The sequence below is a fragment of the Alexandromys fortis genome, unplaced genomic scaffold, assembly GCF_014885135.2.
Source record: "Alexandromys fortis isolate MF-2015 unplaced genomic scaffold, M_Fortis_MF-2015_v1.1 scaffold_224, whole genome shotgun sequence".
Lineage (NCBI taxonomy): Eukaryota > Metazoa > Chordata > Mammalia > Rodentia > Cricetidae > Alexandromys > Alexandromys fortis.
The window spans coordinates 273,922-296,125 of NW_026068104.1; the positions used below are offsets into that span (position 1 = coordinate 273,922).

The following is a 22,204-nucleotide window of genomic DNA, read 5'->3' on the forward strand; positions in this document are numbered from 1 at the left end:
TCCTAGCTCCAAGGAAATTAATTATCTTAAGGCCATCGACACTTTTCATAGCACTTCTATACCTATTGTGCTTTCTGTTTCTGTGTGGGCTTCTCATCATCTCTTTATATGTGGGTGTTCTCCTGGGGTCCCACCATTGTCATGGGCCAGTTCTTTTGAAATGAGTTATTGAATCCAGAGCCTACTTTTCTAAATCCCTGGCCCACGCTCTAGTTAGCTGCTTCCTGACCTTCTAGACTGGAATTCTCCGAGCTGTCCCATGGCTACCTGCACTTGACCCTGTCCCTCTCCCTCATCTCCTGACATCTGGCCTGTCTTTCTTCCAGAGCCTCCAGCCCAGCTCATGCTGCTCACCTCCCCTTCCTGTCCAGCACTTCCCATCTTGCAGGTCACTTCTTCTGTCCTTCTTCTGCCTTCAATGAGTCCTTGCCCGCAGGTAGGGCCAGTATTTAAAATACGCATCCTCCAGGCTTTTCTAGAGGTTTAGCATTAACCCTTTAGTTTCTTAAATATGACATGGTCCAGGGTGTTTTGTAGGAATTGGGGAGCTGTGGGCAGTAATTCTAGACAGATCCAAAGTTTGATATCATCTTCTCCAGGAAACAAAGCTCAAGTGTGGCCCTTCACTATTGGGTGTTGTCTAATACTCCCCACCGCACGCCAAGGCACTACTCCAAAAGGATTCCATGGTCTTTGGACTTGTTACTGTCGTAAATTCCCACCTATGCTTTTTCTTTCCTGGGTTCTGTTCAACCAAATGTTCTCTCTCCTCACTAACAACTAAAAATTGTCTCAAGAGTGAATTCGGTGGAAGCCCAGCTTAAGTTTAATTCTTAAACTTGTAACTGCCACTTGCAGGCAATGACAAACAGCCTGTGGCATCTCTATAGTAATCACAAACTGTTACGTAGGCCTGAAGTTTAGATCCGGACCTATTTAGTCTCCTGTGTGTGTTAGCTCCTGAGGGATAGGCATCACTGTGGCACCCACAAAACTGGGCACACTATAAAGCAGATGAGTATCAGTGACTAGTCATAGTCACTGATTGATCTGATGAAAGATGGGTACCAAATTTAGGGGTAGCTGTCCTCCCCTCTCCTCAAATAGTTACCCCAGGTGCTTCACTGCCCTGGGCCTGCCATTCCTGCCTCAGTGCCTCTACAGTACACTCCATCCCCTATCTTAACACCCAAGATTTGTATTGCTTTGAACATCCTCTGATCCTGAAGACACCTCCCTGTCTGGTTTCTTTCCTACTCAAAGTGTTAAACTATCTTACCTGTTAACTAACCCTTGCTGACAAGAGTTATGGAAGAGGCTGGAGGAGAACCTCAGGAGACAGATTTACTTTAACCAGAGTCAGATGGCAGCCATACCCCTGCTTTTGTGATGGCCTAATGGAGTCAGGAGTCAAGTGATGATCCGCACCTCCCAGCGACTGATAAGTGTTTCCCTCCTCCTGACTTCCACAGCACTTTGTATATACCTCTTATTGTAGCACAATGTATGTAGTTCTTTAATTGTGTTTATGTACGTTTCCCCTCCAATAGACTGTGAGCTCCTCCAGGACAGGGGCTGTGTGCTAGTCAGTGATGTATCCCCAGCACCTAGCCACAGTGCCTGACACACAGTAGGTGCTCAATAAATGTTTATTGAAAGGATGAATGAGTCCAGATCCCAATTGTGCAACCTCCTGCCCTACAGGGCAGCAGGAAGAGGACAGGCAGGGTAATCCATACTCGGGAACTATCAGTGTATATGTTGTTTTGAGAGCATTGAGGAGGCCATCTCATGTAGCCCAAGCTATGTGACCAAACATGTCCTCCTCCTGTTCTGAGATTTTGGTGTTTGCCAAAACCCATTTATTTAGTGCTGAAGATGGAGCCCAGGGCTTCCTGTATACTGATCCACATCCCTAGTCCCTGCCACAGCGTTTTGACCCATCATATAACATTTCAGGAAGCTACTCCCTTTACCCACGTGTTTATCTACTTTTGTATTCACAAGGAACACAGAGTTGCTTTCAACTACGCTTTCTGACAGGCGACTCCCAAACGAATGCCACTGCCTCCTTTCCAGCAACTCCTCATCCCTGGGCGGAACTGAGGTAGATCACCCCCCTCGGGCGGGGACAAACAAGTTTTTTTCTGACGGTCGGTCACAAGCTTGATAACTGTACTTTATCAAAGGCAGTTGCCTAGAGCTTTGGAGTCTCTGCGCCCAGGGTGAGCAAACTTTGGGCTCCCAGGCGCAGCAGCCTCTAGCTCATCTGTCGCCTGTGCCAGATATGGAAGCTAATATCCAGCAGGTGGCGCTGTGGCACCAGGGTCGGTGGACCAGTAAGGCGGAGCCCGGGAGGGAGGGACGGCCAGGGCGTGGCCCACCGCTCCTAGAGGAGCGGGCTAGGCGGGTGTCTTCCTGTCCCTAGAACACGCTCCCTGATTCCCAACTTCTTGGGAGGCTTTGAATCCCGCAGACAACCTCCCTCGCTCTGGAGCTTCGAACTTTCCCCTTGGTCCCCTTTTCTCCCCGTGCAGAATTCAGCAGTCCGTGGGGTGTCTCCTTCTCATTGGCTAACCGTTCCCTGGCCCCGCCCCCAACCTCGCGTACCCGCAGGTGAGAGAGACTGCTGGCCTCGGCTGGCTGCAGCCTCCCTAGAGCAACAAAAGCGAGCCCGGGGCCATCACCAAACCCGCGACAGGCCCCGGATCTGATGCGCCTCTCCTTGGCACGTTCACGAACTTTTATTTCTCCCTTGAAACGGGAGAACGATCTGTTCTCCATTTGCTTGCAGCTCGAACCTAAGCTCCTGGAAGAGGAGCCCTGAGCCTGGGAGGAACACGCACCCAGTAGCACCCAGCAGCTCATCCTTGCAGTGGCCGCCCCCCCCACCAATATGGAAACTATCCCTCTAAAGAGGGGTAACAGAACTAGGCCTGCCCTCCTTCTGAAAATAGCGTGCCTGAACATTTGGTAACTCCCTTATAGTGAGTGGTCCAGGATGCCTTGGGCAGACCTGACTCTTTGAAAACACGTCAAGACTCGACACAGTAAAATGACAACAGACTTCCTGACTAGACCAGATTATGAAAGGGGCAACTTATTGACCAGTTCACCACTCCCCGACTTTATATCATCTAGGTAGGGATCAGGCATGAGAATGCAGAAGCTGATAGGCTGCTTTCAACACCAGAAGAAGACCATCCTGGCAAGATCAACATTAACTGACCTTGGCACAGAAGACTAACTCAGCTAAACTCTTATTTTGTTCTCTATAAAGTCTCATCTATCCAGAGTTTGATAACTGGCAAGATTAGGCTCTCAAGCAAGGTGTACAGTAGTGAGCCGTATTAGCTCTTCCCTGCCCCACACAGGAAAGGACTCCAAGAACTTTTAATTAAGAGGCCACTAGCTGGGGCTGGAGAGATGGCTAAATGGTTAAGAGCACTCACTAGCTGCTCTTCCATAGGACTGGGGTTCAGTTCCCACCCACACAAGCATGGCAGCCCACTCCATTTCCCTGGGGATCTGACACCTTCACACCAATGTACATAAAATGAAGTTAAAATGAATTATTTAGGAGGTTACCGGCTTTAGAATCAGCCTATGCTTCCAGCCTTGATCCTTATAACCTGACAATGGTCTTCAGTTAATGTGTGGATAAAAGAGCCTATAATAAGCATGAAAATATGTGAAACTGTTGACTCTTCTTAAAAAATTCTCTCCGAGCCTTTGCTTAGATTGTGCCCTCAATCCAAACATCATTCCATACTAACTATTTATTCTAAGTGTGCACCATTCATCACCTCTCCTAGGCCATCTGTTCCAATCATCCAGGTCCCTTGTCCTTTGAGCTCCCACAGCATTCTGGGCCCATCTGAATACTGTTAAGCCACAATGTAGCTTCTGTAACCTACTGACATGCCTGACTTCTGAACTCCAAGGGTTTTTTTTTTGTTGTTATTTTGAGACAATGTCTCGTCTGCATAGCCCAAACTGACCTCAAACCTGCCTGCCCCTGTCCTTCAGAGAAAGGGGATTACAGGCATGCAACATCACACCTTGCTTGTTGTTTTGCTACAGGGTCTTGCCATATAGCCATGGATGCCTTAGAATTCACAGCAATCCTTCAGCCTCAACGCCCCACTCCCCCAAGGCTGGGATTATGAGCATGTGCCACTATGTATGCTTGCCTTTTTATTGCAAGTTTCAAATAGAGGACAGACCTGTATTAGAAACACTATGGGCTGTGTGGGATGGCCTGCAATCAGAAAGCAGGGAAAGAAACAAGCAGTGAGGCAGATTAGTGAGCCTCCTGTATCTGGGAAGAATCAAGCCAAAGCAAGTTTCCAAGGTGTGGGCAAGGAGAGGGACTTAAGTTTACCTCTGGGGAATGGGCGGACTCCAAAAACCCAGCCACCCCATTGCTCTGGCCGGCCCACTCAAGCCACAGTGAGAGGCCCCACAGAGCTTCAAAGTTTGTAGGATCCAGACCTTCAAAAACATCTTCACTTAAAGAATAGCAGACACATTCTGGGGCCTGCAGACAGAAGTTTAGCTTCTGGTTATTGAAAAGTGGGAATAATCATAAAACTAGGGACTGGTGCCTTGCCTTTACTTGTCTGTCGTTGGCAACTAGAACCATGGGCAGGCAGCACTACTCAGGTGGGAAGGTAAGGCACTGGGACAACAGTGAGGATGCTGGCAAGGGTAAGGACAGGGTAGGGAATTACACAGCTCAGCCAGGTGGGCAGTCCCAGCAGGCAGATGATTTCTGACTGTCCTAGGGAGGATCACACCCCCACCCAGCAGGCAAAGGGGGCTGCTCCCCTACTACTGTTACTCTGGTTGCTAACAAGAAATGCTCCTTCCACATCCCCAAATCAAGGCAACCCCAAGTTGGACTATTTTACCCTTGTGGGCAGGGGCCCTGGGACATGCCCCCCCCCCCCCGTCCTTCCTTTCCAGATTCCCACCTGATCTAATGACCGAAAGCTCTATTCTGCCTTGCCTTCACCCACCATGTCCCTAGGGACCATTCAACACCCCAAAAGCCACAAAGGGAGGAGAGTGAGGACAGGAGACAAAGGCCCTGACACAGGTTTTTCAGTATGCAAGTGTTTTTGACTCCACAGCCAGTTGCTTAAAACGAAACATAAAGGGCAGCCAGAGTACACACCAAAATGCAAAACAAAGTAAAGGCAAACAAAAAACAAAATAAACCACACAGTATCATAAATCTCAACAAAAAATTGAAATCCAAGCCCCCTCAACTTTATATATATATACATATATATGTATATATATATATATATATAGTTAAAAAGGGAAAACAATTGTTCAAAACCAATTGGGCAGGATATGGCGGGGTTGTCCTACAGAAGAGGGCCCAGAAAATCCCCATGGGAACAAAAATCACACACAGTTAAAAGAAACAATGCTCCTAAATGGGTCAGGAGCCTCCAGAGAACAGATTGTCCCATCCCCAAACTGGCTTTTTTTTTTTTCCTTTTTTGTGTCTTTTTTTTTCATTTTCTTCTTTTGTTGTTGTTTAGCACCTGTACAATAAACTGTACCATCTCCATCCAGAGCCAACCACAGCAAGGCCCTCCTGCCTTTTGATGGTACATACTCAAAATAACCATCTATAGAAAAATAAGAAGAGTGGGAAAGACAATGCCATGGAGGGCGGGGCCATGGAAACAACCCAAGCTCCTCCTCCTCCTTCCCTCCCTCCCTCCCTCCCTCTGCCCTGTAACAGGTCTAACACTAGGCTTCTCAAGGCCCACAAGCCACTCGCACAGCTACAAGTCCCCAAGTGGGCACAGAGCCAGACTAGAGACTTGTCCCTGCCCTTGCCTAGTCAGCCTCAGGGTCCCTTACAGATTCCAGAGGAGAATCAGAGACTGGTGGAGGAGACAGGGAAAAGGGTGCTGGAAGTCTGTGGTAGGGGTGGCAAGGCAAAGGCTGGGAGGTGAAAGGCTCAGTATCTCAAGATGGGGAGCCCAGGGAGGTAGGGTGAGGCAAGGAGGGGTACAGGGCAAAAGATGCCAGAATAACTCCATACTGTGCACTCTGAGCAGAGCAGTATGAGGGAGGCCCCCTCACCCCTCAGGCTCATTCTCAATCTGCCTTTATTAGAGGAACTCAGGAACCCCTCTCCCTAGTAAACACTAAGATGGCAGAGCTGCTACAAAGGGCAGGGGTGGGGCAAAACTGGCATGGGGTGGGGGAGCACCAAAGGCCAGGGATTTGACCCCAGTTCCCCAGCTCTGGGCCAGCAGCAGCCAGGATGTTTAGTTGTGTGATGATGTCCCCTATCCTTCCTCACCCTGCTCCCTCCCCAGCTGGGGGAAGGACAACCTGGGAATCAGTTTCATAGAGGGACCGAGCATCCCCAAAGCTTACCCAGGAAGAAAAAGGAAAGGAGGTAAAGAAAGTCCCTCAAAACAACAAGTTGTCTCAAATTGTCACAGTGATACAGACTTATCAGAAACCAATGAAACAATACAAATTAAATACTAATAAAATAAATACTATGGAAGACAGAAGAGTACGGAGAAATGGGGAGGGGCACTCAGAGATTTGGGCTTTTCTCATTTCTCCTTAGGACAGGCCACAGTCACCCAGGCCCATTTGGTCTTGGTCATAAGCATAGAAGCCAGTCCCAGGGACCCTGGTGCCACCTCCCACCACCTCCACACCTCTTGTCTTCAGAAGTGGAGTTCCACTTTCCACCCCATCACCAACCACAACATGGAGATGAGAACTAACTGTAACCCAAAGAAAAAAGCTCCAGTCACTAATGCTGGCATTGATAAGGCGGCTTCTTGTTGGTCCGTATTATTGCCTCATTCTGCAGTCTGGTGCTCGGTGGGGGAGACATGGGCGGTGGGGAAAGGGTGAACTCGGAGAAAGAAGAACGCGGAGGGCTGTTTCGGTCAACTGCTCCAAGACTGGTATTCCACCTCAGACCCTAGGAGCCGCAGCAGCTCTGGCTCGTACTGCACCAACTCCACAGTCTCAGAAGAGCCTGGGGGAGATCTGTCCTCCAAGCTTCCAGGCCTCTCAGCTGGGGTCAGCAGCTGACTTGAGGCCACCTGCCGGTAGAACTCGGCCTTGGGCAGGGTGGTGACTTCCAGGTGTGGAAACCGGGCCTGAAAGATTCTTGAGGAAAGCTTCAGCCTCTTCAGGACATCGGAGAAGAGGAACCAGTTGCAGGGTCTGGAAAGATAACGATGGAGTTAGGGAAGCAGGTTCAGGAGGAAGGGTGGGGGCCCCAGAAGCATTATAGATGGCTAGGAGACCAAGTGACCCCCCCACTCCCATACTTCTGAGACTCTCACCGCTACCTCCCAGGAAACCACAAGTTTCTGGGATGAGGCTGGGACAACATAATACCTGCTCCAGCTTCTGAGGTCAGTGAGCACACCTATGGGCTAGCTCTCTCACATAGGGCAAGCCAGGGAAAATAGGCCTCTTAGGGCTTTCCCTGGTTCTTAGCCTGCTAGCCCATGGCCTGACATCTACTGTCTGCTGGGACCACTTGTTCCTGACTCCCACTCCAGCAACCCTGCCTGGCTTCTCTCCCCTGATCTCTCTCCTGCTCACTTGTCCTTCGAGATCTTCTCTAGTGGAGGTGGAGCTGTGGAGAAAGGCCTAAACTGTGGGTAATCCAAAAGGCATTTCTCTTTGGCTCCGAAATGCATTAGGCATTTTTTTTTCTCCAGCAGCGGCAGCACCAATGTTTCTGCAGGCCCAGGGCTCACATTACAGCCAGTCTGCCCTTGTGGAGCACATCCGACTGGGCGGCAGCCTAAGGACAGCTGGGAGGGGTGCTGCAGAGGCCGGTCACCCGCCAAGGGCTTCCATCGGCTCTCTCCAGAAAGAAATACTGCATTCTCCCCTCGTTAGGGATCCCATTTCTAGCCTTTGCAGGGTAGTGGAGACCAGAAGTGGCAAAGGCCTTACACTTGCCATCTGTCTTTGTTGAATCCTTTCTCTTGATGGGGGAGGGGACTAAGAAAGCTATTTTAGCACAGGCTTAAGCACATAGGTTAAAAAAAAAAGAGGTGCCGAGCAGAAAGTAAGACATACCCAAGAACATAGGTATGGGTTTCTCAAAGAGTCCCTTGGATCCTCTTTTCTAAAATGAGAATATGATCCTCCATTCTCTCACTGAATAGCCTCCAATGGCTTCTAGCAAAAATATACCAGCTTGGGTCTCAGTGGCTAAGAGTACATCTTCTAGAGGACTCAAATTCCATTTCCAGCACCCACACTGGGTGCCTCATAACTGCAGCTCCAACTCCGGGAGACCTGACTCCTCTGGCTTCCTTTGTGCTCATGTGCACATATCCACACGCAAATGCGCACATACACAGACAATTAAAAATAACATAACAGCCAGATATGGTGGCACAGGCCTTTAATCTCTGCCCTTGCAAAGCAGGGACAGGAAAATCTGTGTGAACCTGAGTCCAGCCTGGTCTACATAGTAAGTTCTGGGTCATCAGCAAGTTGTAATTCTTTATCATGATAATAAGGCAAACCACCCAAAGATGACCCCGATTCAACCCCTTCAATTCAGTCTCCAGCTCCCCCACATGCACTTACCACAGTGCACCCCTGTCCTACCAGAACAGATAGATCATTTTTAAAGACTTTATGTGCATAGATATTTCGCCTGATGGATGTCTGTGCTTCATGTACACCTGGTGCCTGCAGAAGAGACTTTTGGATCTCCTGTAACCAGAGTTACAGGCAGTTGTAAACTACCATGTAGGTGATAGTGCCAGGAATTGAACACAGGTCCTAGAGGTGCTCAGAGGTGCTTAACCTCTGAGCCATCTCTCCAACCCCCTTTTGAGAGAGAGAGAGAGAGACAGAGACAGAGAGAGAGAGACACAGAGAGAGAGACAGAGAGAGAGACAGAGAGAGACAGAGACTCTTGTTATACAACCTCAGCTAGCCTGTGACTCACTCTGTAGACCAAGCTGGCCTCAAACTCAGAGATCTGCCTGCCTCTGTCTCCTGAGTGCTGGGATTAAAGGCGTGCACCATCATGTCTGGCTTTTGTTTTCTGTTGCAATGCTTTTGCTCATGCCATCCCTATGCCTCTTCTTCTTTTAGCCCAGCTCAGATGCCATTTCAAACCTACAAAACCTCAAAGAAACTAAGTGTTAAGTCCATCTTCTACGGGCTCATGATACTTGGTTCTCAGCCCTATTATGATACTTCCAACAGCTCATTTCCAAAAGGCTACAAAATCAAAATAAACTGTGCTCTTCTTTAGGGACTAGGAATAGAGCTCAAGACAGACTTAACTTTTTATTTTTCACTTGACATTCTTTTTACAATAATAAACCTGCTTAGAACATTTAGTCTTTTATTAAAGCTAATTGCACACTTATCTGTCTACTACACTTGGCTGAGTTTTTTGAAGGCTAGAATTGTCTGTGCTGTGGATCTTAAAAAGTTTGATCCAGTGCATAAAACATGGTTATGAAATCAGTCACTCTACACAGTAACTGAAACACCTAGCTAGCTGGGCACGGTGGCTCAAGTCTTTAATTCCAGGACTTGGGAGACAGAGGCAGATAGACTGAGGTCAGCCTGGTCTACCTAGTGAATTCTAGGCCAGCAGGGCTACATAGAAACCCGGTATCAACAAAACACCCTCACATATTTAGACTCAATCCTTTTTCCTAAAAATTCAACATTTCTTCCACATGATGGCAAAGTCTGTCACATTATAAAATTAGGGAATGGAATGTTCTAGGCTAAGAAAAAGTGACAATCAATGCCATATACTTGAACAATCTCTTTCAAAGAATGAGGATTAAAGGGCTGGAGAGATGGTTCGTTCAGTGGTTAAGAACACTATTTGCCCTTACAGAGGACATGGGTACAATTCCCAGCACGCATGTACTCAGCTCACAACTGTAACTCCAGTTCTGGGAAACCCAATGCCCTCTTTCTAGCCTCTGTAGGCAACAGGCTCACACATATCTGCAGGCAAATAACCCATATCTCTTGGCTTATAGGGTGGCATGTGGCCTTCAGTTGTCCATATTCTGTCTGTACCTAAAGCAAACTATTCTGGTCCTTTTACTGCCTATGGCCCAAGATCCTGTTTCAGAGAAGGAGATGGTGAATACTTCAGAGGAATTTGTGCAACGCTATGTCCCAGAGGCCTGGCCCATCCTCTGGGATCAGCTTCAGCCCAGAACAAGGAGTCTAGGAACAAAAGGGGAACTGATCCTGCATTAAACAATATATTTATTTTATATTATGAGGGTTTTCCTGTATGCATATATATACACCGCATATGTGATTGGTGTCTGCAGCGCCCAGAAGAGGGCATCGGGTCTTTTGGAAGTGGAATCATTGATGGTTGTGAGCTGTCATGTGGGTGCAGTATTCAAACCTGGGCCCTCCCTAAGTGCTCCAAACTGCTGAGCCATCTCTCTAGTGTCCTGACCCAGCATTTTTATCCACCCACCCAGCACCTCCATATTCTGATGCACTGGAAAACCCATCAAAATCCATGGTCCTGAAGGCTGACAAACTTCCTTCAAGTTAGAATTCTGTCAGTTCTGAATTAACCAAGAGTCAGTTGGGCTCAATCTAATATAGGTGTACTCTGGTCTCCAAAGAGTGGGGCTTCCCTGTAGTAGGACAGTCACCTGAACCAACAGTGCTGATCACCTTGCTGGTTTTAAGGCTATGAGAGGCTGTGCTGTGGATTGCTTAAGGATCCTAGTAGATCCAAAGCTACAGCAACCAGAGGCCTTGCCTTTTCCAAGAATCCCAATTGCAAATATGCTGTCTAGCTGTCCCCAGAAAAAAATTTCCAGAGATTCTAATAGCTCATCATCCCAAATACTTTCCTACAGATTACCACCTACACACAGTAAGAGTGCAAAAGTTCTTCAGATTTGGGGGCCTGGAAATATACCAAGTTGATAGCCAAGGTGTAGTCCTTGAGATCTGTGAACCTTGAGTTTGGATGTAAACTACATTCCTTCCGGAGTGGGGAGCAGAGCATCTTTCCTCTGTCCCAGCACTCATTCCCCAGGCTGCATCTGCCTCCTTCTGGAGAGCTCCTCCTTCTCTGGGAGGCAGGTCAGTGGTTGCCAGGACACTCTCACACAGTCCCTGTAGACTTCCCAGACACTTACCCACGGGACACTGACACTTGGAGGTTGTAACAAGGGAGAAGAGGCTTGTCTGAGAGTTCGAACATGAAGTCATCCTGTTCTGAATCGTCTCCTTGCTCGGCACTCCCAGGAGGATTATGGAGGAGGTCGCAGGCAAACCCGTCTTTTTTCTCTGTAAATTGAGTACCCAGGAGATCAGCTACTAGCATAAAACTAAAGCAAGGAAAACCTTTCAGCCAGATAAAGGGATACAAAGGGGCGGCTCAGGAGATAAATACAAGGCTACAAGTCGCTGGCTGGATTTACTATGGGCCCACATCCTTGAAAGGGCACATGAAAACTCTAGTCTTGGAAGGAAGTATGTTGTGGTCAGAAGTCCATTATCCTTCTCCACCCTCTGACTGGAAAAGGCAAAACACTCTGAGAGGATGGCAGCTCAGCTCTTCCAGACGGAAGGCAGAAGATTACTAGCAGTCGGCAAGGGTCCAGTGAGGTGAAACACCTGTCTTCTGCCTAGAGCGTCCCCAATCTACCTCACTGCCTGACCCTGACTGAAGTCTAGGGACTTACAAGGTTTCCTTCCCCAACCAATCATGTGGCTGTGTCCCACTGCCTTGAAGACCAATCTGCTCTTCACCCTCAGCCCCTGGTTCACACAGGACAAATGCTGACTGAGCACAGACAAAGCTGTGCCATCTTCCTGCTGCCTGCTGTTTAGGCCAGAGGGCTAAGGGCTCAGGACAGCAGCAACCTCAAAAATAAGGGCTGAGACCCGGGTGGTGGACCACACCTTTAATCCCTGCCCTTGCCTTCCTGCTCTTGGGAGGCAGAGGCAAAAGGATCTCTGCGTCCCAGGCCAGCCAGAGTTACTTAGTAAAACCTCATCTCAAAAACAAAGCAAAGGAAAACAAAATCAAACCCAGAGAAGAAAATAAAACAAAAACCAAGGACTGCCATCATAGGGGAAGAGTGACAGAGAATGAGAGTCGCCAGATGAGGGGTTGACACTCCCTAGAGTGTGAGCAGTACCAAAAAGAGGTTAACACTAGGATTTCCAAAGCCCCAAGGTGGTGGAGAGGCAGAAGGCAGGGGAGGAAGATTTTATGCAAATCCCTGTGGCATCTCAGACTTCATACTACTGACTGGAGCCTGAGGGGGAAGGGCTGAAAGGGTTTATAAGCTACTACCAGGTGAGGAACAGCTGCCTCCACAGAGGAGGCTCCTACCTCCAAGCAGTACTGGTGATATAGATACATACATATAGCCAGTCTCCCCATTCAGAACTTACCCAACACAGAACTGCTGTAAAAATCCCAGGATGCACGAGGATCACCCTCTGCTCTGCCCTGAAGATCCGAGAGGTGATCTGATGAGAGAGGGGAAGATGTGAAACAAGGAAGAAATCGAGAGGATTGTCCCTGTGGGATTGGGGGGAGGGGAAGAGGGGCCCGGGTGACAGGAAAGAGGTTCACTTCCTGCTCACAACAGACTGCAAGCAAGCAGGCAGAAGTCCCATGCAGCTCACCGATATATGGCCTAGTTTTTAAATAAAAAGATTTTTAAAAAACCAGCCTCCAGTATTTTAAAACTTAAAAATTAGATTTCCAACTTTTTATTAAAAAAAAAAAAACAGATAAAAATCCAAAGATCTGGCAGCATCGCCTCTGCATTCCTGTATGTCAACAGTTGGCTGGAGGAAGCTGTGACATGTATAGTCTCCAGTCCTCACTGGGCTTCTTCTCTTTTTTACACATCAGCCAGGAGACTTGTAGCTTGGGGACCTCAGCTTCAAAGAGCACAGGCCATTCCTCTATAAGCAGAATCCTTTGCCTATCACAAGTATTAATGCACCCAGTTCACGATCTGATTCTTTAAAGGGAAATAACTATGGGTATAGCTCCGTGACAGAATGCATGCTTAGCGTGTGGAAGATTCTAGTTTAATTTAGAATGCTCTCTCTCTCTCTCTCTCTCTCTCTCTCTCTCTCTCTCTCTCTCTCTCTCACACACACACACACACACACACACACACACACAGTGAAGCTAGAAATGGCAGCACACACATATAAATCTCTACTACTCAGAAGGCTCAGGCAAGAGAATCAAGTTCGAGTTCAGCCTAGGACACAAAACAAAACAAAAACCCTTTGCTTCTACCCAAAAGAGCTCAATACAAGGTGCTTAGAGAACAGCTCAGCAGGTAACAGTGTCTGCCGTACAAGCTTGACGACTGAGGTCGATCACTGGAAGGCACAGAAAAATGGGTGTGGTGGTAAGCATTTATCGTCTCAGAATTCCAGTGACAAGGCTCCCAGTGGAGACAGGAGAATCAACTGAAAGCTCACAGACCAGCTAGGCTGGAGTACACAGCAACAAAACCAGACTCTGCTTTACAAGGTGCAATGAGAGGACCAACAGCCCATAATTTGTCCACTGGCTTCTATACATATGATGCGGCCTGCATAGGGTGACACATATGCACATAGACACTAAATTAATTTTTGAAAAGAACTGAGAACAAGTGTTCAAAGTTTTGTCCTCATGAACGAACTCTATTCATGAGGGCCAAAAGCTGGCAACAGCCCAAATGTCCAATGAGTGGATACATAAAACCAGGTAAAGTTCACACAGAAGAATATTACTAAACCATAAAAAGGAACATGGAAGGTAACTAAAAGAAGCCAGACACAAAAGGCCATATAAAAGAACAGAGTACCACTATATCACATAGATGAACCTTGAAAGCATGATGCTAAGTGTAAGAATTAGATATGAGAACCACATATTATATAATTCCGTCAAGGCCAGTAAGACAGAAAGCAGAAAAAAAATTAAAAAAAAAAATGAAAACAAACAAAAAACCATGGTAAACCTTCCCCTTTTTGGTTTTTCTTTTTTTTTTTTTATTTTTTTTTTATTTTTTTTTTTTTGTTTTTAGAGACAGGGTTTCTCTGTGGTTTTGGAGCCTGTCCTGGAACTAGTTTTATAGAAATCAGCCTGCCTCTGCCTCCCAAGTGCTAGGATTAAAGGCGTGCGCCACCACCGCCAGGCCCCTTTTTGGTTTTTCGAAACAGGGTTTCTCTGTAGTTTTGGAGCCTGTCCTGGAAATAGGTCTTAAATAAAGCAGGCTGGCCTTGAACTCACAGAGATCTGCCGGCCTCTTCCTCCTGAGTGCTGGGATTATAGGTGCTTGCCACCACAGCCCAGCTAAAACTTAAACCTTCCCAGACTGGCAGCGGTGGTTCAGGCCTCTCTGAGTTCAAGGACAGCCAAGGCTACACTGAAAAACACAAAGCAAAAGGACAGTAAGCAAATTGAGTATGTTAGTATTGGAGGAGTGGGAGGGGTAGGGCAGGGACTGAGAGTGGAGCTGGGTTTTCCCTAAGTTCTGGAAGCACACGGTGACAGCAGAACACACTGTGAGAGCCAACAACACTCCATGACTCAACTGTCTAAAGTCAAAGATCTTCCATGTGTGCGCCACCACAATCCAAACACCTGCCTTTTGTTTCCTCACTCTCAAGATGGAGGCCAGGTTCCCCTCAGCCTCCTTGTTTCCTAGCTAGGCATCTGTTAGTGAACGGGTTCACCTCTTATTCCCACACAGATACAAAGTAGTCTTACTGGCTCTCCTGAAAGATTAAGTATGCGGTCTGCGAGTGCCGTTTGGAAGTTGCCAGTGTGCCAAACAGTACAATTAGCAGGCTGACTGAGCTGTGGGTGATTGCCACCAGCTCTCAGGTAGCACCTAGGCAACGGGAAAGAAGAGAGTCCAAAGAACACAAGGAGGTGAGGGTGACTACCTGCAAAGCCGATCCCAGGCGGAAGTTGGCAATTGTTCCCCAAGGAGCGCAGCTTGCTTCCTTCACAGCAAAGTATGAGTGCTGCAGAAGGCCTCCCTTCTGGGCCAGTCCCGCAGCAAGGACTGCCTGTTAATGCAAGTTACCAAAGCCACTCCTTTCTTGGCCATCTTCTGGGACACAAAGAGCTGTTCCCATTGGAAAGGCACCAGGGAACAGCTTTCAACGTGATAGCAGAAGCGGGTGGGGGGGGGGACCTTAAGTTGTGTAGATCAGATCTCTGCACACCACACAGATGGGCCAAGGTCCTCTTCTATACATTGTACCACCCGAGACAAGACTTCCTTCTAGAAGCACCTGCTGGGCAAGAGTCGATCTACTCCTAGTCCTGTGATGGGTCATAGGAAATAGAGGAAAGGGGGCCTTTATTTTAAAAAATGGAGGAACCAGGTCTATCTTGTTTACCATTGTCTCTCCTGTGCTGGAAGTCCAGGACCTGGGACCTAAGAGAGCTTAACAGACAGACAGTAGGAAAAGGGGAAAGGAGAGAATGACACCATGCCAAAACACATGCACTCTGCTGCTCCTGTCATGTCTCCTCACATCCCCCCCCTCCCGTCACACAAGGATTCCACGGGTCACCACATTCCTGTGCTCCTCACTAGGGAGTGCCTTCAGATCCCACAGCACATTCCTCTAATTCTCTCCACAGCCTGCAAAGCTTTGTCTCGGACAGGTGAACTTGCCTTTTTGAGACAGCCCAAAGTTAACTGGCATGAGCAAAGACGCTAAAGTTGGAACAGGCCTGTCAGTGACAGACACATGGGAGGGAGGAGTCACTTGATCGTGTAGCTTTAATGCACGCTCCTTAGATGTGACTACCAGCAAATGAGTGACCTTCCTTTTTTTTTTTAAAATTTTCCTTCCACCCACACCAAACTTTCAAGATTTTATCCTTTGTGTGAGAAAGTGCCCTGGGCCTACATATTCCCTTTCTAGGTATACACACAACTTAGCTGACAACGAGTAATCAAAACAGGTTATATGGGCAATGTATGATCAAAGCTGCGCTACTGACAAGCTAAAAGACGGACACAGTGCAAATGACTACGCACGAATGAGCAGATAATATAAATGGCATATATACACACAATGACATGTTATTAGGCAAAAAAAGAATGTAGGGCCAGTTAGATGGCTCGGTGGGTAAAGGTGCCTCAAGTCGATGATCTGTATTCAATCCCAGGGCCCCGCATAGTGGAAGGACAGATTCAATTCTCTGGCACCCCCCCACACAGAGGGGGAATTAATTTTCGATACTAGTATATGAACACTGAAATATGCCAGTGTATGGATGGAGCACGAAACCATTATACTACATGATTATGCCTACACGGAAGCCCCAGGTTGTAGGGCTCCATTTATATGAAGTCTGGAAGAGGTAGATCCACAAAGACAAGATTACAGAGTGGCAACTGTTTGGAACAGAGTTAATGGGAAGCAAATACTTCACTGGTTCAAGGCTCTATGCAGGATGATATGATGATATTGTTTCAGACCTAGACAGAAGTCGTGGCTGGCTGGAGAATGCTATAAATGAACTAGAAGGCATGAACTGATCACTTTGTGATCATGAATTTTTCGTTACACCACCTTTTGATTGAAAGCACCCCCAGAATCTCATGGTTAAGTACAGAATCCCTTGTTGCCATGGAGTGGGAGCCAGTAGTTTCTCAAGATCCTAGCATCCCATCACACCCCTCCTAACCGCTAAGTCACCAGCTGAGGGACATGAAAGGAGAAAACCTAAGAAATGAGATGTCTTTGACACGGGGTCATAGATATAGATAGAGGTCTCTGGCAGGAGAAACAAAAATCTGTGCTTCAGTGACCTTGAATGGTCAAAGGCTCATCCCTTTATCAGTAAAAGGAAAAGAAGTCCACACAGCTGTTCCAATGCCTCAACCCAAACTGCACAGTTCCCTTCAACCCGTGTTCTTCCCCACAGAGGAGGGGAAATGGGTCTCTCTTCCTTCTCTGCTAGATTGTCTGTTGCTCTTTTTTTTCTAAACGGTCAAAGGTAAATGAGTAACAGGCCTGTAATTTGGCCTTTCAAAGATCTCCTGGGGTTTGGACAGCTCCATGCTCCAATCTCCACAAGGTAGAAAGGGTTTACTATATGGCCTTTAGCATCCAGAACCTAACAGAAACTCAGTAATTGGATAGGCAGAAGAACAAACGAGCTCAGGAGAAACGGGCCTTGGCTGGAGTCAACCCATTTTAAGGAAGTCCACATTTGTAACAAGTCAGTCATCCTCTGCTTTACATTAACTCACTACAGGAACACTATAAAATAGTGATGTTTCTTTGGGGACTTAGAAGAGTTCAGTCCCAGGCAACCATTGCAGAACAGGAGTCTTGCATAGTGAGAAAAGCTATGACGAGCACAAGCCGAACAACCACAGAAAATGGAGCCCTTAGCAACCTGCATGGGTTTGCTTCATTTTCTGCTGCGACATTCTGCTAGGGGAGGATGAAGACAATTCATCTCTGGAGCCCCTGCCGAGCAAGTGCTTCAAGATGAAAGGCAGAACACTTTCAAATGGCGCAGCCAGAATGGTGAGCTGAAACTGAAAACAACAACAACGACAAAAAAAACCTCCATCTCAAAAGGCCCAAATAAAAAAATCAATCCATCCGAATTCCATGTATATGTATACTTAGATATATATGGTCTGGCATTGGAGGAGTACTTCCTTACCCTCCACCCTTAAGAACATCCCTCTACCTTCAGGCTCCTAGGGACCAGGGAGGTGTCATCCAGGGATGAAAGAGAGGGAATGCTCAGTGTGACGCATCGAGAGCGGCCAATGGTGACTACTTATCGTGAATGCTCTCGATGTCACTGAATTAGTCACTTGAACTTTGTTACATTGCATAGATCCCATTTCTTTTTCAAAACAGGGTCTTTCTGTTCACCTTAGTGCAGGCTGGCCTGGAACTCACTATGTAACCCAGGACAGCTTCACGATACCAGCCATCTTCCTACCTTAGTCTCCTGCCTCCGGCCAGGGCTAAACTTCAGGTGTGTGCCACCACATACAGCTAGCTCACCTTCATTTTTAAAGAAGTTCTCTTTATCACCTTCTCAGTCACCCCTCATCGAAAGATTTTTCGAGTCTAAGTTTTCCCTGCATGGGGGACCTGTCGACGCCTACAAATGCCTGCCTCCACTGGAGGATCATGCCAAGGTCTGGGCAAGGATTGCTAGAACTTTCCCTAGTAACAAGAGCCCTGCCCTTACATGGAGAAGTGTTGCCCTAGTCTATGAACATTCCCTTGGAGCACGACCTCTCTACCCATGAATTGAGAAACACGTGCCAAGACCTGAATGAAGATGCTCTGCCCAGATCGGCAAGAGCACTAGAGTTTAGAAGAGTCTCCTTTGGGATCTGCAACACCAAGAAGCACTTTAGTTAGGAAAGGGGGTGTCCAAAGGCTAGCTATATGTCAGTGAGATGTCTCAGTGGAGACGCATGCATGCTGTACAAGCGTGATGACCTAAGATTGAAACTCCTGAAAGTTATCTGTCCACTGACCTCCACATACAGGCTGTGGTATTCATTCACGCACACACACGCATGCACGTCTTAAAAATCTTTTTAACTGAGTGTGGTGGCACCTTTAATCCCAGCATTCAGGAGGCAAAGGCAGATGGATGTTATTTAAGAGAAAGCTTCAGACCTCCGTTTGAGGCCTGCCTGTTATACATAGCAAGTTCCAGGTCAGTCGGAGCCAAATAGTGAGACCCTGTCTCAGAAAGCCTTTTAAAAATACCTAGGAGATTGGGATGAGTTTATAAAAATAAAATGGAAGAAGTGCTTATCTCTCATTTTTTAGCCAATAAAAATAGTATCAATCAGGTGTAGAGGTACATGCCTTTAATCCTAGCACTCAGGAGGCGGAGGCAGGCAGATCTCTACCAGTCTAGTCTACATAGCCACAACTAAGACACAGCCACAACTGCATAGACACTGTCAAAACAAAAAGTCAACGTTTAAACTCCTTTGGAGTTTTAGAGAAGGGAGCTCATTGCCCCACTAAAGTAACCAGAGGGATTACTTTACTTGCCCTTGACTTTGGAGAGGGCAGTTTCTAGCCAGAGTTTCCCTCCCATTAGACAAGTTATGAAAGACAAGTTTCATGAAATGTCTTCGTTATACAGGCATATTCTAGATGTTAGTCCATACATGGTCCTGGGAACCCAGAGTGCAAAAGGGCCATGCCAATATCTAAGACAGAGTGTACATGTGAGAGGATGCCACAGATGCTGTACCCTTGGGATGGCTCTGCTAAAGTGAGTACCAGTCACCACTGGTCCAAGTCAAGTGATTAAAGAAAAGAAATTCCTAAGTGGCTGGCTGTGTCTCATGATGATCAGATGCCCAAGGACCTAGAGCCAGGGGGAAAGAAATGGAAAAGGAAGCCTCTAGTCCCCCAGCCTGAGGTAAGTCAGGCTGGAGGGCCAGAGGCCTACACATCAAGGGTTAGTTAAACTCACTGGGACCTGTCTGGAGGTTGGCTGAGCTCAAGTAAAAACCTCCATAGGTGACCTGTCATCTGCTTGCCCCCTGCAGCCTCTTCCATGGGAACCTTTAGTACAGGTTCTCCCACTTCCTCCATTAACAGCTACTCAGTGAACCTTTGTTTAGTAACCGCAACTCCCTACCTGGGAACCAAATAGTGCATCCTTAGCAGGGATGGTTGGTGACTGATGGGGCCAAAGCTTAGGTGAGAGCAAGAAACAGACTACTCTACTACAGTTGAAGCCTGTGAGAAGGGTCATGGCTCCAACTCAGAACTGCAACATCCGTCACTCAGGCAACCCGAAGAACTAAGCCATGCTGTCACAAGAAGCTGAAGGTTCCGATGCCCTGAGATAAAGTCCGAAGGGACTGACACTGAGCTTACTCAAACTAGATTCCTCTCTTTCGTTCCTCCATCCCACCTGCCCAGCTCAGTCAGAGCAACCTGCCCACCTGCAGACATACAGCACTACCTACTAGAAAGGAAAATGAATGCAGTGGCTTCTGGCCCTGGCCATGGGCCTGACCATGACACTTCACTAGGAGATGGCGGGTGGGGAAGAGAGGAATGGAGAGAAGTGGGATATTGGAATGCACAGGGAATAGCAAAGCTACCACGGGAGAAGGGCCATGAAGAATAAAGCTTCAGAAAGGGTCTCAGCAGCACTTTAATTACAGTCAAGGGGAGATTGCAGAAACAGCAAAATGGGGGATTATCTGTTCTCTAACACTGACATTCCATTCATAGCACAGGTCGACATATCTTGCTCCCAGCTAAGAGTATAGCCAATTTCCCGCCAGGAGGCCTACTCCGGACACCTAGTGATGAAATGAGTCCCTCTAGGAGGTTAGGTTAGAGCCTAACAGAGGTAGTGGTGTGGACACTCACAGCAAGGGGCTTTATAAAGTAGCTAGAGAGTCCCAAGACACTGAAGGAATATGTGAAGAGGGTGGACCCTCCTTGTGGGGGCTGTCTAGGACAGTTACTGAAGAGCCCCACCATCACCAGCAGCAACACAGGCCAGCCCTAAGGATTCTGGCTGCAATTCTGGTCCATGCTTACCACTGAGGAAGCGCTTCATGTTATCACTGCTGGCCAGCTTCATGGCTGTCTGACCCGAGTAGGTAGCCAGTGTGGGATCAGCTCCATAGGATAGCAGAAGCCAGATGGTCTCTAGGTTGTCATTGACCACAGCATCATGAACTGGCCTGTGGAGGTCATATAGGGTCAGTGAGACAGGACTTAAGGGGCAAGTTTTTAGGCTTCAGGCTACCATATTAGGGGGAGGGGGTGAGATGCTACGGTGATGACCTCAGGGTATCCCCAGTGCAACATGGGTAAGATTTAGAGCAGAGAAGCCACTTCTGGCCTGAAACTCTTATCCTATGTGGCCATGTCTTTGTCTTCTCTGCACTCCTTTTCTTCTCTCTCATATCCATCTCTCCTTTACACTCCCCTCCATCTGTGGACAGTATCTGGAGCACAATGTAGATCTACTACTAGCTCAGCAGAGAACAGGTCCCTTGGTGGAAGTCAGATTAAAGCAGCTACAGGTGGTTGTTGAAGAGGAAGGACCCAGGCAACTGCTCAAGGGCAAGGATGTGTAGGGAGGCTCCATACCAGGCGGCAGCCAAACACAGCCCACATATCTTGATCTGGGTCCTTCTACTTGGCATATGGCATCCCCTGGAACTTCCTGAAGTAGGTCCTCTGAGAAGAGTGGGCGTGACTTCTCCAAAACACAGCAAGTGTTTATGTTTGTGTATGTGTGTGCATTAATATGCTATTGCATTTACGTATTCGTTCATTGTGTGTGTGTATGCATGAATATTTGTGTGTGGAAGTCAGAAGACAACTTGCAGGAATCAGCTGTCTCCTTACATCATAGGGAACCCAAGGTTTTCAGGTTTGATGGCAAGTACCTTTATATAGCAATCTAATCTTACAGACTCAGGCAGCTCATTTTTTAAATGCACAGCGACCGAATTACAAAAAAAACAAATCTGGAATATTAGCCCAAGATTAGCTTCCAGCTTTGATCCGAAGGCATCAATTCCACACGAGACAAGTTGCCCATCAGGAAGAGTGAGTGGACCTGACAAGGGACAGAATGAACCCTGGACAAGTTCAGCCTTTCCTTAGTTCAGTACGGACTGAACACTGAGGAAGGACTGAACACTGAGGAACTCATCAGCTCCTGCCCTAAGCTGGCTCCCTTCAGCCCACAGAAATCCTTTCAAAGGCTTCCTGGGAAGGCCTTTTTAACGCCAGCAGCTGGATGTGCTGCAAGTATCTAGGCTGGAGTGAGACCTCCGCAGCCAAAGACTGAACCATGGTTTGAGACTTGGCAGAGGAGCAGCTTTCTTGCCTTGTGCCATCCTGCGAGCTGCAGTTCACATTAGCCCCATGTTGCAACAGGATGTTCAGGATATCAGTCCAGCCCCGGGAACAGGCCTCGTGCAGGGCTGTGTAGCCCGCATTGTCACGGTGATTCACGTCCTCACTGTGCTTCTGGAGGCAGTAGAGAACAACGTCCTGTGGGGATGGGGACAGCTCTGTGAGCAGAGAAAAGTCTCATTTTGGGAATCATTCCTGTTAGACTCACCACTCCACAAGTGTCTGACAAATCTCAAAGCCTGTCCTTTATATGTGGGAA

The 22,204-nt window shown here is 47.6% G+C and overlaps 1 protein-coding gene across 5 annotated transcripts in view; it reads right to left on the bottom strand.

The window, feature by feature from the left end:
- Positions 1 to 5,734: 5,734 nt before the first annotated feature.
- Positions 5,735 to 22,204, bottom strand: part of Bcorl1 (BCL6 corepressor like 1) — a 66,172-nt gene continuing 49,702 nt past the window's right edge. For all 5 annotated transcript variants that reach the window (XM_050123966.1, XM_050123970.1, XM_050123965.1 and 2 more), the window contains 5 exons: positions 21,917 to 22,083; positions 20,611 to 20,756; positions 12,451 to 12,528; positions 11,184 to 11,334; positions 5,735 to 7,224 (listed from right to left, as the gene is read on the bottom strand). In XM_050123966.1, coding sequence (XP_049979923.1) covers positions 6,942 to 7,224; positions 11,184 to 11,334; positions 12,451 to 12,528; positions 20,611 to 20,756; positions 21,917 to 22,083 — 825 coding nt within the window. In that variant the 3' untranslated portion in view covers positions 5,735 to 6,941. The remainder of the gene's footprint in view (positions 7,225 to 11,183; positions 11,335 to 12,450; positions 12,529 to 20,610; positions 20,757 to 21,916; positions 22,084 to 22,204) is intronic.